Genomic DNA, 15,420 nt, shown 5'->3' on the forward strand with positions numbered 1-15,420 from the left:
TTTCGTTGATGTGTGGACATGGCAGTAATGCATATTTATGGTACCATTGTTGGCAGATTGAATCCTCAAGAGTTTTATCAGCTAAACAATTCTGTGGTTCTCATAAATAAAAAAATATTTGTTGTTGCTAGATCTCTAAAATAATTTTTTTTATCCATAATTTTCAGTTGCATGGATATGATAAAAAAATAGAAACAGGAGGAGACTCGAGGGTGCTGCAGCTCTCTACCTGCTACCACACTGCTGTTGCTGCTCTCTGCTTGCTGACACAACCAAGGTGGGTTTTGGAAATGCGGAATGGTGTTTTCAAGTTTTCATTTCATCATCTTTAAAGTATATTTTCTCATGTAAAATTGTCACTTTTAGTTGCTGCTTTTAATTTTCATCAGAATTTATGTACAAATGAAATGTTATTTCGATGGTCAGCATGAAACTTGAAGTTGGCTGTGCCAAGGGCCAACGAAATCTATTGGCTAGAGGGGTACCCGGTGGCTGACATCTTTTTAATCTTTCAAAAAATTGTAGATCAATTTTCTCAAAAAGAATTTTAGATGTTAAAAATATTTGATTGTATTATATTAGTTGAGTTTTAGATGTTAAAAACATTGCTTGTATTATTATCGAGTTCATAAACCCAGTGTCCCCAATGGACCCGCTTCCCTGCAAAAAACTCGGACCAACAAATAGCGTTGCGACAACGCGCGCCTCCCAGGCCGGCCCAGATACATAATGACAGACCAGGGCAACGATCCGGTCCCCGACCAGAAGGCCTGGCCAAGGTGGGGACACAGTCCGACTTCGACCTCCTTTTCCGACTGGGGATACGCTGGACCTCTGCTCATGATTCTTCCCCAACCTACATGGTCGGGGCCAACTAGGAACGATCGACCGGGGACGCCCGCTCGGTGAGGACCTAGGGATCAGGCAAAGCAGATAAGGTAAGACGCTCAAGTCAACCGCAATACCAAGGACCGTACCCTGACATGTCCTGCGCACCTACAGGACGGTGCCGCTAGGCCACACCAGATGGGCACTATGCAACCTTCCAGGCGTGTCAGAATACAAATAGTATTGTAGGCGCCGACGTTTGCCGTACTAGGCGAACACGGTAGAGCCTGCCATATGCGTCTGACATAAACAGTATTGTGGGCGCCGACGACCGTCTCGTACCCGACAACGTGGGCAACAAGGCTAGGTAGCACATGTATCCATTCTCTCTTTCTCTGACTTGTAAGGCCATCTGAAGGGTTGAGACGGCGACTAGAGGGGGGGTGAATAGTCTTTTCTAAACTTAATCACGTCGTCTAACCGATATAAATGCGGAATTAAAACAATTGGTCTAGCCAAGACTACACCCCTCTATATATGTTCACTAGCACCTAGCAAAGATACTAATTATGCAACTAAGGTGCTGGGCTAGCTAGAGTTCTCCTAAACAATTCTAGGAGCAAGGTTACTCAAACCTATGCCACTAGTTCTTTAAGCAACAAGGGAGCTCCTATACATGCTGGTAAGTAAAAGCACAAAGCCAACTAAGCTCACTAGCAATGCTCAATAACAAGGCAACCAATGCCGAATTAGAGAGCGCAAATACTTAGCTACACAAACTAAGCAATGTGACTAACAAGGTTACACAAACCAAATTAGCCACGCAAGGGAGCTACTTCTATGCTACACAAGCAAGAAGATGATTAGCAAGCTACACAAGCTAACTAATTACTAAAGCAACAACACAAGCTCAATGTATATGAAAGTAATTGCAAGCTTGTGTAACGGGGATGCAAACCAATGGGAAGAACAAGGTTGACACGATGATTTTTCTCCCGAGGTTCACGTGTTTGCCAACACGCTAGTCCCCGTTGTGTCGACCGTTCACTTGGTGGTTCGGCGGCTAATTGGCATCACCCGCCAAGCCCGCACGTTGGGCGCCGCAAGAACCTACCCCGGAAGTGAGGGTAGCTCAATGACACGCTTTACTAAAGTTGCTCTTCGCGGCTCCCGCGGGGCGAGCACAATACCCCTCACAAAGCACTTCTCCGGAGCGCCGCACAAGCTTCTTGCGGGCTTCGACGGAGACCACCACCAAGCCATCTAGGAGGTGGCAACCTCCAAGAGTAACAAGCACCATCGGCTTGCAACTCGATCACCTAGTGCCACTCGATGCAACCTCACGATGCAATCGCACTAGAATCGCTCACTCACACAATCGAATGATCACTATCAAGTATATGTGTGATGGAGGGCTCCCAAGCACTCACAAGCATGGACACTAAGTCCCCTTGGGTGCTCAGCCCCAGCCATGGCCGAAGGCCACTTCTATTTATAGCCCCAAGGGCTAAACTAGCCGTTACCCCTTCACTAGGCAACGGTCGAGCCGACCGGATGCTCCGGTCGTGTTGACCGGACGCTGGACCCCAGCGTCCGGTCGCTCGTAGACGACCACGTGTCCCGGTTTCAACGGTCACTTGACCTGACCGGACGCTCCAGCTTCAACTGACCGGACGCTGAACCCCCAGCGTCCGATCGTTTCCAGTAAGCTCCCGAGCATGACCAGACGCGTCCGGTCGAACGCGATCGGACGCAGCCAGCGTCCGGTCACACTCCAGCTACTGCGTCACCATACGTCAGCCTAACCAGACGTAGCCTTCCAGCGTCCAGTGCATTCAGATCCAGCGTCCGGTCAGTTGACCGACACCAGCATCTTCGCGACCAACTCGTTTTCACTTCTAACTTCTTCACCCTTGCACCAATGTGCTAACCACCAGAATTTGCATCCGGCGCAATAGAAAATAGACATTCCATTTTCCCGAAAGCGCCGAATCCCCCAAACCCATCTCAACCCTGCAAACACCACCGCCTTTGTAAATGTGCCAACACCACCAAGTGTACACCACCATGTGTATGTGCGTTAGCATTTTCACAATCATTTCCCAAAGGATGTTAGCCACTCAACTTGCCACGCCACTCGATCCTAGCGATAATGCAAAGTTAGATCACTCGAGTGGCACTAGATGACCGATATGCAAACAAGTTTGCCCCTCTTGATAGTACGGCCATCTATCCTAAACCCGGTCATAAACTTCTCTACACACCTATGACCGATGAAATGAAATGCCCTAGGTTATACCTTTGCCTTGCACATTCCATTCCATCTCCTTCAATGTCGATGCAACACATGCACCAACACGATCAACAATGATATGATCCACTTCATATCATCACATGATCATATTGGTTCATCGATCTTGACTCTACTTGCTCTTCACCGTTGCCATCGTCCATCGACGCCAAGTCTTGCTCAAGCTTCACCGCCACGCGGTCCATCACTCCAAAGCCTTCGACTTGCCCTTCACGCTTGCAACCGGTCCATCAAGCCAAGTCTTGTCTTGATCTTCTCCACCTTGATCACATGACTCAATGTCATGTCTCATGTGCATTTAAGCTCCTTCATCATCACATGTGTGAGCTTTGCAACATCTCCAAGCCATTTTCACCTTCATGGCATATGTTGCTCACACACATGTACATGTGGACTAATCACCTGTGTATCTCACATAAACACAATTAGTCCACCTAAGTTGTCACTCAATTACTAAAACCAAACAAGGACCTTTCACCATCCCCTTCAACTATAAAAGGGGATGCGCTCTCTCCTCTTGGAGGACGTTCTCTCGACTCTCGAAAGAAAAGAGGCTGGACGTTCTCTCTAGCTCCAAGCAACCTGAGCACTCGAATAGCTCAACGGTTCTATAACCCCGCAGCTACACAGAGCATACGCTCTAATACTTAGCGCATGTTAGAGCACCCGTCACTCTCGCCCGTTCGGTTCAGAGTCCGACCGAGCCTCTAACATCCCCCTTCTCATTCCTACTCGTTTGTAACCCCACAGCAAACTTTGAGCACCTGGGCTTAGGAATAAAGTCACCAACCGACTGAAACTGGACGTAGAGCACATTGCCTGAACCAGTATAAATCCTGTGTCATTGAGTGTTAGGCCACATCTGATCACAACGCACGGCAAAACTACAAATATTTACTTGTTGGGTCACTTTTTGCACCGATAGTTGGCACCGTCCGTGGGGAGGACGCCGTGCGTTCATGTTTTTGGTCATCGGATGGCCCACCTTTCCACCACCTTCGGCATGGTGGGCTCAAGCGATACGATTCGCTTTGGCTCACTAGAGTTTCCTACGCTCTCACTTGTTGGGATGTGGGTTCCTCCCGTCTTCCAGCCGCTCTAGACTTTCCTCTTTGGGAATCTGGATTTCGTCACCGACCGGTTCGGCGTACTGCGCCTCCACGAAGAGGCGCTCGTCCCGGCGTCCACTGGAGGAGGAGCGCCCTCCGCCGGCCGTGGGCCACTCGATGACCTCAACATCGAAACACCAGCGCTTCGCTTCGAGCCCATACAGGGCTCAAACTCCATGGTGAGTAACATACATGTTGCTCTTTACTCACTGTTTAATACCTTTCACCAATTCTCCGGAGGAACACCGTTGTCCCCACTGCGACCGTTGTACGACCGATTCCCCTACGGCTTCACGTCTCCCGTGGACGCATACGCGCGGGGGCTCCAAAGGATGCTGACGCTGTCCCCTCTCACATCCAAATTCATGTGGATGGCGGGCTACGCTCCCGCCTCCTTTCACGACCTCATGGATGATGAGGTCAAAAGCGACGGCTCTAGCATCAGCGATGTCGTGGCACCTAGCCACCCTCTGTCCTAGGAGTGCGCTATGGTGGATGCTCCAGGACAGCCACTGGTGGTAGCGGAGTCTCTATAGACTCACACCCCTCTGGACCCTCGTGTGGAGGCCCTCACATGTGTGTAGAAGCACAGCGAGGAGTTACGACAAATGCGGCAGAGCCAGCCGCCACCTACGCTGGCGTGCTCGGCGCAGCATGCTGTGCCATGCGCGCGTAACCCGGCGAGTGGCGTCCGAGGTCGCACCCGTTAGGTCCAGCACAACATCCTGGACGGAGGGAACAACCCCCCTCAGTTCGCTCAAGCTGGCCAGAACATCGTTGCTGCGGTGATGCTTCTGCGCGGCCTCCCCCAGCCGGCCAACCCCCAAGAACAAGCTATCCACCGGAACCTCCAGGTGCTAGTGGAGACCACAACTGTTCAACAGGCAGAGAGCTCCGCGTCGCGATGCTGGCTCACAGCCTCTTGCCCAACCGGAGGACTAGGGCCGCACCAGTTGAATCGCTCTATTCACACACCACTGTTGTTGCCGAGGGTGGGGCAGGAGGCCGTGGCTGCACCACAGCTCGACCCGGCGCCCGCTCCATAATGACCACCTATGCGCGAACGCCTTGGGCCAAACTATGACGCTTGTAGCGTCATCAACAATTGATGCCATACCTGGCACGATGATGACGCCTATCGAGTGGCGATGAGAGCAGGTGATATAGGCCCTGGCCTGACCATCGAGGAGTGCGGGGACACGCACCCTCGGCATGGTGGCCGACCAAATGGCCAGAGTCCTAGCTCGAATGGCCCAATACCATGGGCCTTTGGTCATCGCATCTAGAAAGTGCTATTCCCATAGTGCTTCCAACCACCCACCAACATCGCCAGATACACCGAGGAAACGAACCCCGGTATATGGCTCGAAGGCTTCTAGCTCGCCTACCGAGCCGGAGGAGTGAATGATGACCATTTCATCATCTAGTATCTCCTCAGCTACGTGGCGGAGCATGTTCGAGCATGGCTCAAGTTCCTTCCGCCCGACAACATCCGCAACTAGGCAGGTCTCAAGAGGGTCTTTGTCAAGAATTTCTAGGGGACATATGTCCATCCTAGGAATTCCTAGGACCTCAAGGGTTGCCAGCAGGAGCCCGGTGTGTCCCTTCAGGATTACATCCGTAGGTTCTCAAAGCGGTGCAACTCCCTTCCTCATGTCGTTGACGCAGATGTCATCAACGTGTTCCTCTCTAAGACAACCTATGAGTGCTTGATCCACTAGCTCGGCTGTGTGAAGCCCCGTACCACCCGCGACCTGCTCGACATCGCCACAAACCATGCCTTCGGCGAGGAGGCCATCGGAGTAGTCTTTAGCGGCGGTCGAGATAGGGGCAAGGCCAAGCGCGAGGACCAAGGTGAAGACCCCTCCACACAAACGGCAACAAGAACAAGAAGGATCAACGATGACCGGCCAACCCAGTCGTGGTCACCATGACCGATCGTGCGGGCAAGCAGCCCCAGTAGGGACAGCCCGACCACTTCAACAAGCTCATGGAGAGTCCATGCACCAACCATGCCTACCCCATCAAGCACCTCTACAAGGACTGTGAGCTCCTCAAGTGCTTTCTACGGCATGCTGGCAAGCCAAAGGAAGGGAAAGGCAAGGAGGAGGCGGCCAAGAAAGGAGGCACGGTGGGCAAGGATGATGATGGCTTCCCCAACCCCGAGGAATGCCTCATGATCTTTGGGGGATCTAATGCCATCCACTCTAAGCGCCAGCACAAGGTACGCTATAGAGAGACATGCGCCGCCGAGTCGGCCATCCCCTCTTTTCTTAGCTGGTCAGACTCCCCGATCACTTTTGATCGGAGAGACCATCCTTCCCACATCACCCAACCAGGTCGCTACCCGCTTGTAGTCGACCCCATTGTCCGTAAGAAGTGCCTCACCAAGGTGCTGATGGACAGAGGTAGTGGCCTCAACATTCTCTATGTCGACACCCTCGACGCCATGCGCATCCCCTGGTTGGAGCTTTGCCCAGTGAGCTCTCCCTTCCATGGTGTGATCCCGGGGACGCAGGTGTACCCGCTCGGGTAGATCGACCTGCCTGTCACATTAGGCGACTGAGCCAACTTCTGCTCGGAGGTCCTTACCTTTGAGGTGCTGGACTTTCTAGGGTCCTACCACGCCATCTTGGGGTGGCCATACTATGCCAAGTTCATGGTGATCCCCAACTACACCTACCTCAAGTTGAAGATGCCAGGACCAAACGACGTCATCACCATGGGTAGCACCTTTTCGCACGCCTACATGTGCGATCGCGAGCATTACGAGCTCGCCACTGCCATCATCAACTCCACCAAGCTCCCAGAGCTTAGGAATTCATCGACTCCAACAGTCCCAGACTGCAACGAGCCAACCTCATCGAGTGCCTTCCATCCGATCGAGGAAACCAAGGCAGTGGGGATCGACCCCACCGACCCAACCAAGACAATGCGGATCAGGACCAAGCTCCTGGCTAAATAGGAGAGCGAGTTCGCCGACTTCCTACATGCCAATCGTGATGTCTTTGCGTGGAAACCTTCTGACATGCCGGGCATACCAAGAGAGGTCGCCGAGCACACATTACGCCTTGTCCTGGGCTCAAAGCTCGCCAAGCAACACCTACGTCGCTTGGATGATGAGAGGCATAGGGCCATAGGCGTGGAGATTGGAAAACTCCTGGCAGTCGGATTCATCAAAGAGGTATACCACTCTGACTGGCTAGCTAATCCTATTCTTGTAAAAAAGAAGACTGGGAAATGGAGAATGTGTGTTGATTATACTGGCCTCAACAAGGCATGTCCAAAGGACCATTTTCCTTTGCCACACATAGACCAGATAGTCGACTCCACCTTAGGCTGTGACATCTCTTTTCTAGATGCCTACTTAGGCTATCACCAGATCGCGATAAAGAGTTTGACCAGCTCGTGACTTCGTTCATCACCCCATATGGTTCGTACTGCTATGTAACCATGCCTTTCGGTCTGAAGAACGCTGGCGCCACCTATCAACGGTGCATGCAGCGGTGCTTTGCCGACCAAGTTGACCCGCCCGACCAACCTGACCATGTTGAGTGGCTGAAACCAACAATCGCCGTCTATGTAGATGACATAGTGGTGAAAACGGCTCAAGCTAGTGATCTGATCGCAAACTTGGCCGTAACTTTCACAAACCTCCAAAGGTTCAGTGTCAAATTGAATCCTGAAAATGCATTTTCAGGGTTTTGAAGGGGAAGCTGCTCGGATACATCGTATCCGAACACACCATCGAAGCCAACCCTGAAAAAATCATAGCCATCTCCAACATGGGCCCTATACACAACATCAAGGGCGTATAGAGGGATTAGAGGCTCACCGACTGTTTGACTGCCTTGGGCCGGTTCATCTCCCGACTAGGGGAGCGGGGGATGCCTCTCTATAAACTTCTCAAGAAGATAGATGCACTCGTCTGGACAGAAGAGGCACAGTAGGCCTTGGAAAGCCTCAAAGCAACACTGACGTCGGCCCCAGTCCTCGTCGCTCCCGAATGGGAAGAACCCCTCCTCCTCTACATCACGACAAACAACCACATTGTGAGTGTCGCCCTGGTCATCGAAAGGGAGGAGCCAAGACACCCCTAAAGGTCCAATGACCAATGTACTTCGTCGGTGAGGTAGTCACCGACACCAAGGTTTGATACCTCTAGGTTTAGAAGCTTCTATACGCCATGTTGATGGCAACCCGGAAGCTCCTGCACTACTTCACCGACCACGAAGTCATGGTCATCACTTCATACCCACTGGGAGACATCATCTGCAACCACGATGCCGTGGGATGGATCTCCAAGTGGGCTCTCGAGCTCATGGGTCATGGCATCAGGTATATCCCCCGCACTGCTATTAAGTCTTAGGCTCTCGCTGACTTCATCACCGAATGGATGAAAGTCCAGCTCTCGACCCCGGACGTCACCCTCGAGTATTGGACGATGTACTTTGATGGGTCGGTCATGGCTCTCGGGTCGGGGGCTGGAGTGGTTCTGATCTCCCCAGATGGAAGCTGGCTCCGTTACGCGATCCGTCTCCATTTTTCAGCCACAAACAATGCCACGGAATACGAGGCCCTCATCAACGAACTGCGCATCGCCGTCGAGCTCGGCGCCATGCGGCTGTATGTCCGCGGTGACTTGGAGTTGGTCGTCGACCAAGTCATGAAGGAGTCCTCCTGTAAGAACCCTCTCATGGCAGCATATTGCCAGGAGGTGCGCAAGCTCGAGGACAAATTCTGAGGGATCGAACTGCATCATGTCCTCCAAAAGGACAACGATACCGTCGATTTCCTCGCAAAATTGGCTGCCAGACGGGTGCCGTCTCTAGATGGGGTCTTCATCAACTACTAGACGGGTGCCGCCGATTTCTTGTTCAGAGATTGTCGTAACTACTAGAGTAGTTCATACAAATCACTTGCAGTTATGTGTTCATCATAGCACAGAGTGCGATCTGGTGCACAATTGGATTGGTCAGTTAGAATAATATGTGAATTATATATTTATACTAGTATCCGAATAATATAAATCTGGGATCCAAACATAACTGGTTATCACTGTTCAGAATCCCAATTTTTAAAAAAGTAAAGTGCACCAGCAGTCCCTAAACTTGTACCGCTGTGTTATCCCAATCCCTAAACTCGCAAATCGACCGTTTAGGTCCTCAAACTTATTCATCTACGTCATCTCGGTCCCTAAACTTGTTCGGCTGTGTCATCCTGGTCCCTAAACTTGCAAATCGATCGTTTAGGTCCTCAAACTTGTTCAGTTGTGTCATCCCGGTCCATAAACTTGGTTTTGAGTCTCATCTGAGTCAAAACAGGGTGATCTAAAAACTTTATATCAAAAAATAATTCATAACTTTTTCATATAAACTCGAATGAAGACAAACCTTATATCAAAACTGAAGCCCTCGACGTGATCTACGACTTTATAGTTGAAAAGTTTTCGAATTAAAATTGTTTAGGGTCCCAAAATATTATTATATGTTTATAGATTTTGAAATTTAAAATTAAATTTTGGGACACTAAATGACTTCAAACAAAAACTTTTCAACTACAATGTTGTAGATTATATTGAGAACTATAACTTTCATATAGACCATATCAATATCCAAAATTGTTTGATAATTTTAAATTTTAAATTTTAATATCTAAGATTTTGAAATTTGAAATTTAAAATTATCAAACAATCTTGGATATTGATATGGTCTATATAAAAGTTATAGTTCTCAATATGATCTACAACTTTGTAGTTGAAAAGTTTTTTGTTTGAAGTAATTTAGTGTCCCAAAATTTAATTTTAAATTTCAAATTTTAAAATTTATAAACATACAATAATATTTTGGGACCCTAAACAGTTTTAATTCAAAAACTTTTCAACTATAAAGTCGTAGATCGCGTCAAGGGCTTCAATTTTGATATAAAGTTCGTCTTCATTCGAGTTCATATGAAAAAGTTATGAATTATTTTTTGATACAAAGTTTTTAGATCACCCTATTTTAACTCAGATGAGACTCAAAACCAAGTTTAGGGATCGGGATAACACAACTGAACAAGTTTGAGGATCTAAACGGTTGATTTGCAAGTTTAAGGACCAGAATGACACAGCCGAACAAGTTTAGGGACCGAGATGACATAGATGAATAAGTTTAAGGACCTAAACGGTTGATTTGCGAGTTTAGGAACCAGGATGACACAGCAGTACAAGTTTAGGGACCGCCGGTGCACTTTACTCTTTTTAAAATCACTCTCTGTAATCTGGATTCTTATAATCCTCTGCGGATCGAAACGCAGCCTAAACAAAGCTGTTGATTTTCAGTCCGGTACCCGCACGCTGTTGATTTTCAGTCCGGTACCCGTACTCCGGTGTGCAAGCCTAGCAAACATGAATATAAAATGGTTTGAACCCATCTAAACCGCTTAACCCAAACTGCCTAAACCGCTCAAAACCTTGAGTCAACAAGTCTAATTGCTAGTACTAAACAAAGGATGTGTTCAACAAACAGTTTGCCAAGCACGCCACGGAAAGGTACCAACGGCCCGCCCAAAACAACCGAAGGCGTCGTAATCGTTGCTGCGGTAGCAGCTACTGTAGCTTCCAACGGGGCTGAACCTGAACTGACCATCAAAAGAGGACGGTCCATCTTACCGCACACGGACGTGGCGCCGTGGCGCCCAGCCGTGAGGCTGCGAATTAGGCGCCGTCCGACACACCTGTCGGCACCCAGCTGGTGCCAGCGCAGCGGGCCGCCGCAATGATACGCGCCTCGCGGATCAAGGCCGCGGGACACGGGAAAAGAGCGCGACGCGGCGCAGTGTCTCGTCCGTCGGTCCAGTGAGGTGAGATGAGGTGGCGTGGGTGGCACTACCACGACACCACAGCTCATGCCTCGATCGCCATTGCCCTTTTGTTTTCTCTGCTCCTCATGCTTCCATCGCTTTGCACCCTCGCTTTTCCGGCCCCGTCAACAGCCACTGTATCTCGCGCTGACCGACCGGCCCGCCGGCCGGCCGACTAAACCTCTTGGGGAGTTACAGGGTCTGTTTGGTTGTCTTCCTAAAGCTAGTTTGGCTTACATTTTAAGCCACGGCAGCCTAAGACAGGCTCTGGCAATGGAACCTTAGGTTGTTTGGTTGGTCTTGGCTATGATGATAGAATCACCTTGCATAAGAATGGAGGTGGACTTTCCACCATCCACCAGTAGCACCACCATGTCCGGCGAGCAACGAATCCACACAATCCCCACTGCGGCCATGCCAGTCGCCTCCGATGGCCGTCCAGCGCGGGCCTCACATCATCAAGCTTCACAATTCCAACCCACCCCTCCTCGGTAGGGCGTCGGAGGCCGCGCCGGCCACCGGCCCTACGCCCTCGCGCAACGAGGGCATCCTCGCGAAGCACCCGCGTGCCGCCCCCTCGAGCACCTCCGCCTCGCACACCGCCTTCGCCCTCATCGTTGGTCCGGGCTATTTCCACCACCACCTCCAGGACGTGCACCGAGCGAGAGGCGAGGTGCGCGTCCTCGCCGACCAAGCGGCGCACATCGACTGGCTCCAGGTGCGCGTCCTCGTCAATCGGCTCTAGGACCTACGGGAGGAGCTCGCACACAAGTGCGGTGGAGGCAGGGTCCGTGGGAACCGGCGGAAGCAGGGCCAGCGAGAACCGGCGGAGGCGGGGCTGGCGGGATGTGGCGAAGGCGTGGGCCCAGCAGAATTCGACAGAGGCATGGGGAGACGTGAGTAGGGACAGCGGCGTAGCATGAGAGCGAGGAGGGAGGAGAGCGGAGGAAGGGAGTCACCGGCGTAGGGGCAGGGGCAGGGACAACGGCACAACACGAGGCTGAGGAGGGAGGTGACCAGAGGACGGGATGCGCTTGCCAAGGTGGCTAGTGGGAAATGGCTTGACGATCCGTTTTTAGGAAGTCTGGCTATGGGGTCCTTCTTGACTTAGCTAAACCTAGCTATGTGCCCAAACCAGGCAACCAAACATCTCGTAGCTGGTCTACTGGAACTTGACTAGAGGTTAGCTGGCTAACCAAACAGCCCCAATGTCGGGTATTAGGATTAGGGATACCCGAAAGAAGGAAGCTGACGGTCGCGAACGCTAACTCCCTTGGATGTTCAAGAGCGTATCTTGGTCTCACCCGGCCCCGAGGGTACGGGCTTCGTCTCGTCCGACCTCGAGGACATGGGATCTGGGCCACCCAACCTCGAGGGCGTGGGCTCCGTCTCGTCCAACCCCTCAGGCGAGAGCCCCGTCACGTCCGACCCCGAGGGCACGGGAACCGCCTTGCCCGATCCCGAGAGCACAGGCTCCGCCTCGCTCGACCCCTCGGGCACGGGCTCCGCCTCGCCCAACCCCGAAGGTACGGGCTTTGACTCGCCCGCACCCTTAGGGTGCGGGCCCAACGTCGCCCGACCTCGAGGGTGTGGGCTCCGTCTCGCCTGATCTCTCGGACATTGACTTTGCCTCGCTAGACCCTTCGAGGGGGAGTAGGTGCATCTTGAGGGTACGAGCCCAGGGTCTACTGGTATGAGCCCAGGGTCAAACTTCTGATGCCAGAAAGAGAGTAGGCGTGTCTTGACATGACCCGCGGCCATGACGGGCCATACCTGAGGACTCACGTAGCCAACAGTGTCGGGCGTGCCGATGTTGTGCTACCTAATCCCCATACGACTTCCAACGGGGATGTCTGCTAGCCATGCCGCCTACCGGGATGGAATGGATTGTCCCAGGAGGACCTACGCTGCCTCACCTTCTCGTTTGCCAACGTCATAACGTAGCTTGCCGGAGGGGAACCGCTCTCCCTAGAATACCTCACTCGGGACACCCCAACAATATTCCCGTTCGGTCTGCACAACGCCGCGAGAACCATTGGTCACCTCGCGGTGCAGCGCATGCACCCGTCCCCCATGAACGACGAATTCATGGGGTATGACGGACTATGTCGTGGAATCTTTCATGACCTTTCGTGGAAGATTCAGAGATGATCTCCGACTCTGACTCCAGTAGGGGAAGCCATCACCCCTCGCAAGAATGCTTCATGGCTGACACCCCCGAGGGGCGCGTCGAAAGCATCCATGAGGGAGGGCTGCTCCTACGAACGACCCTGATGACAATGTCGAGGGAGATGCAGGGGGCCCGCCCCACCTGCGAGTAGAATAGCTGAGGGCACGACATAAGGAGATCGAGGATGCGCGACTCCAACTGGAGCAGGAGTGTGTGGAGCTCGAGCATGACGTAAACTGGAGGATCGTCGAGGATTATGGAGGCCTCCCGCACTTCGCTCGAGCAAGCCAAAACATAGTTGCCATGGTGGCCCTGCTCTGAGGGCTCCCGAAGCCCACGACACCCAAAGATCGCTGGGCCCATCGTGAGATCCGCACGCTGCTCGAGCGTGCGGCTATGCAGCAAGAGAAAAGGTCGTTGTCTCAGCTATGTGAGCTCAATGCCACTCAGCACGTGTCTTCAGGAAGTCATGGCTGGGACGTATCCATCCACTAGGCGCCAGACGACGGCGGGGGGCTTGCCATGGTCCCAGTGCATGAGCGTCTCGGGCCCAACCATGACGCACGTAACACCCTGGACGCCCGTAGGTGCGGACAGGGGGACAAGAGAGAGGAGGCCGGTCATGGCTACCATCCTCATCATAGCGGATGCTATGATAGCGGCGAAGACTAGAGCCCGAGCCCCGACCTGTCAGGGCCCCAAGCTTTTGGTCGACACATCTCAACGTGGCTTTCCCACCGTGGTATCGACCGTCAACCAACATCCCGAAGTACTCTGGGGAAATGAACCCTGGCCTGTGGCTCGAGGACTACCGTCTTGCTTGTCAAGTCGGCGCCATGGATAGTGATTACTTCATTATCCGCAACCTCCCCTTGTTCCTGGTCGATTCGGCACGAACATGGCTAGAGCACCTTTCACCCAACTGGATTCAAAGTTGAGTAGACTTGAAGGAGATCTTTGTGGGAAACTTCTAGGACACCTACACGCACCCTGGGAAATCCTAGGATCTAAAAAATGCCGACAGAAGTCTGGAGAGACTCTCGGCGAGTATATCTGACGCTTCTCCATGCAATGCAATAAGTTGCCCGATGTCGTCGACGCCGACGTCATCGGAGCCTTCCTATCCGAGTCCACCTATGAGTCCCTGGTCCACAAGCTGGGATGCAAGGGCCCTTGGACCACCAAGGAGCTCCTCAACATCATGACCAGCCACGCCTCAGGCAAGGAGGCGGTCGGAGCGAGTTTCGACCGCTCTAAGGGCAAAGCAAGGTGGGATGAGGATGCCGGTGAAGGCACCTCCGACCGCCCCAGCAAAAAGAAGAACAAGCAGCAGCACAGGGGCTCACTCATGGCCACTGCCGAGTGGAAAGGTGGTCGGGCACCTATCGAGAAAGCTCCCGACCACTTCGAGAAGCTATTCGAGGGGCCATGCCCAAACCACGCCTCCCCCGTTAAGCATCTGTACAAGGACTATGCCCTCATGAAGCGGTTCCTATCTGGTGGCTCTAACAAGGGGAACCAGAGAAATAAGCCTAAGCCAGTGACGGACGACGCCAAGGGGAAGGATGGTGGCTTTCTGACCCTAGATGGCTGCCTCATGATCTTCGGTGGGATGGCGGCCTATGACTCCAAGCGTCGCTAGAAGATCACGCATCACGAGGTCTACATGGCCGAGCCAGCCGCACCATCTTTCATGATGGTCGGAGTTCGCCATCACCTTCGATCGATCTAACCACCCAGAAAGCATCCCACAGCTGGGATGGTATCCGCTCATGGTCAACCCAATCATTGGTATGAAGCAGCTCACTAAGGTACTGATGGATGGAGAAAGCGGCCTCAACATCGTGTACATAGAGACACTTGATCTAATAGGCATCGATCGGTCACGTATCCGACCGACCAGGGCACCTTTCCACGGCATCGTGCCAGGGAAACAGGCCATACCACTCGGACAGATTGACCTGCCCATCACCTTCAAGGATCCGACCAACTATAGGATGGAGACCCTCACCTTTGAGGTGGTCGGGTTCCATGGAACCTACCACACCGTCCTAGGACGACCACGCTACACGAAGTTCATGGCCATCCCCAATTACGCCTACCTGAAGCTCAAGATGCCAGGCCCGCATGGAGTCATCATCGTCGGCACCTCTTTCTAG

General features: G+C 52.3%; 1 protein-coding gene across 1 annotated transcript; it reads left to right on the forward strand.

Annotated features, from left to right (window-relative positions):
- The first annotated feature begins 15,033 nt into the window (after positions 1-15,033).
- Positions 15,034-15,420, forward strand: LOC136455287 (uncharacterized). The gene has a single exon (XM_066455382.1). It carries the CDS (start codon positions 15,034-15,036, stop codon positions 15,418-15,420), a length of 387 nt encoding a protein of 128 aa, XP_066311479.1.

Source organism: Miscanthus floridulus, chromosome 5 (genome assembly GCF_019320115.1).
Source record: "Miscanthus floridulus cultivar M001 chromosome 5, ASM1932011v1, whole genome shotgun sequence".
NCBI lineage: Eukaryota > Viridiplantae > Streptophyta > Magnoliopsida > Poales > Poaceae > Miscanthus > Miscanthus floridulus.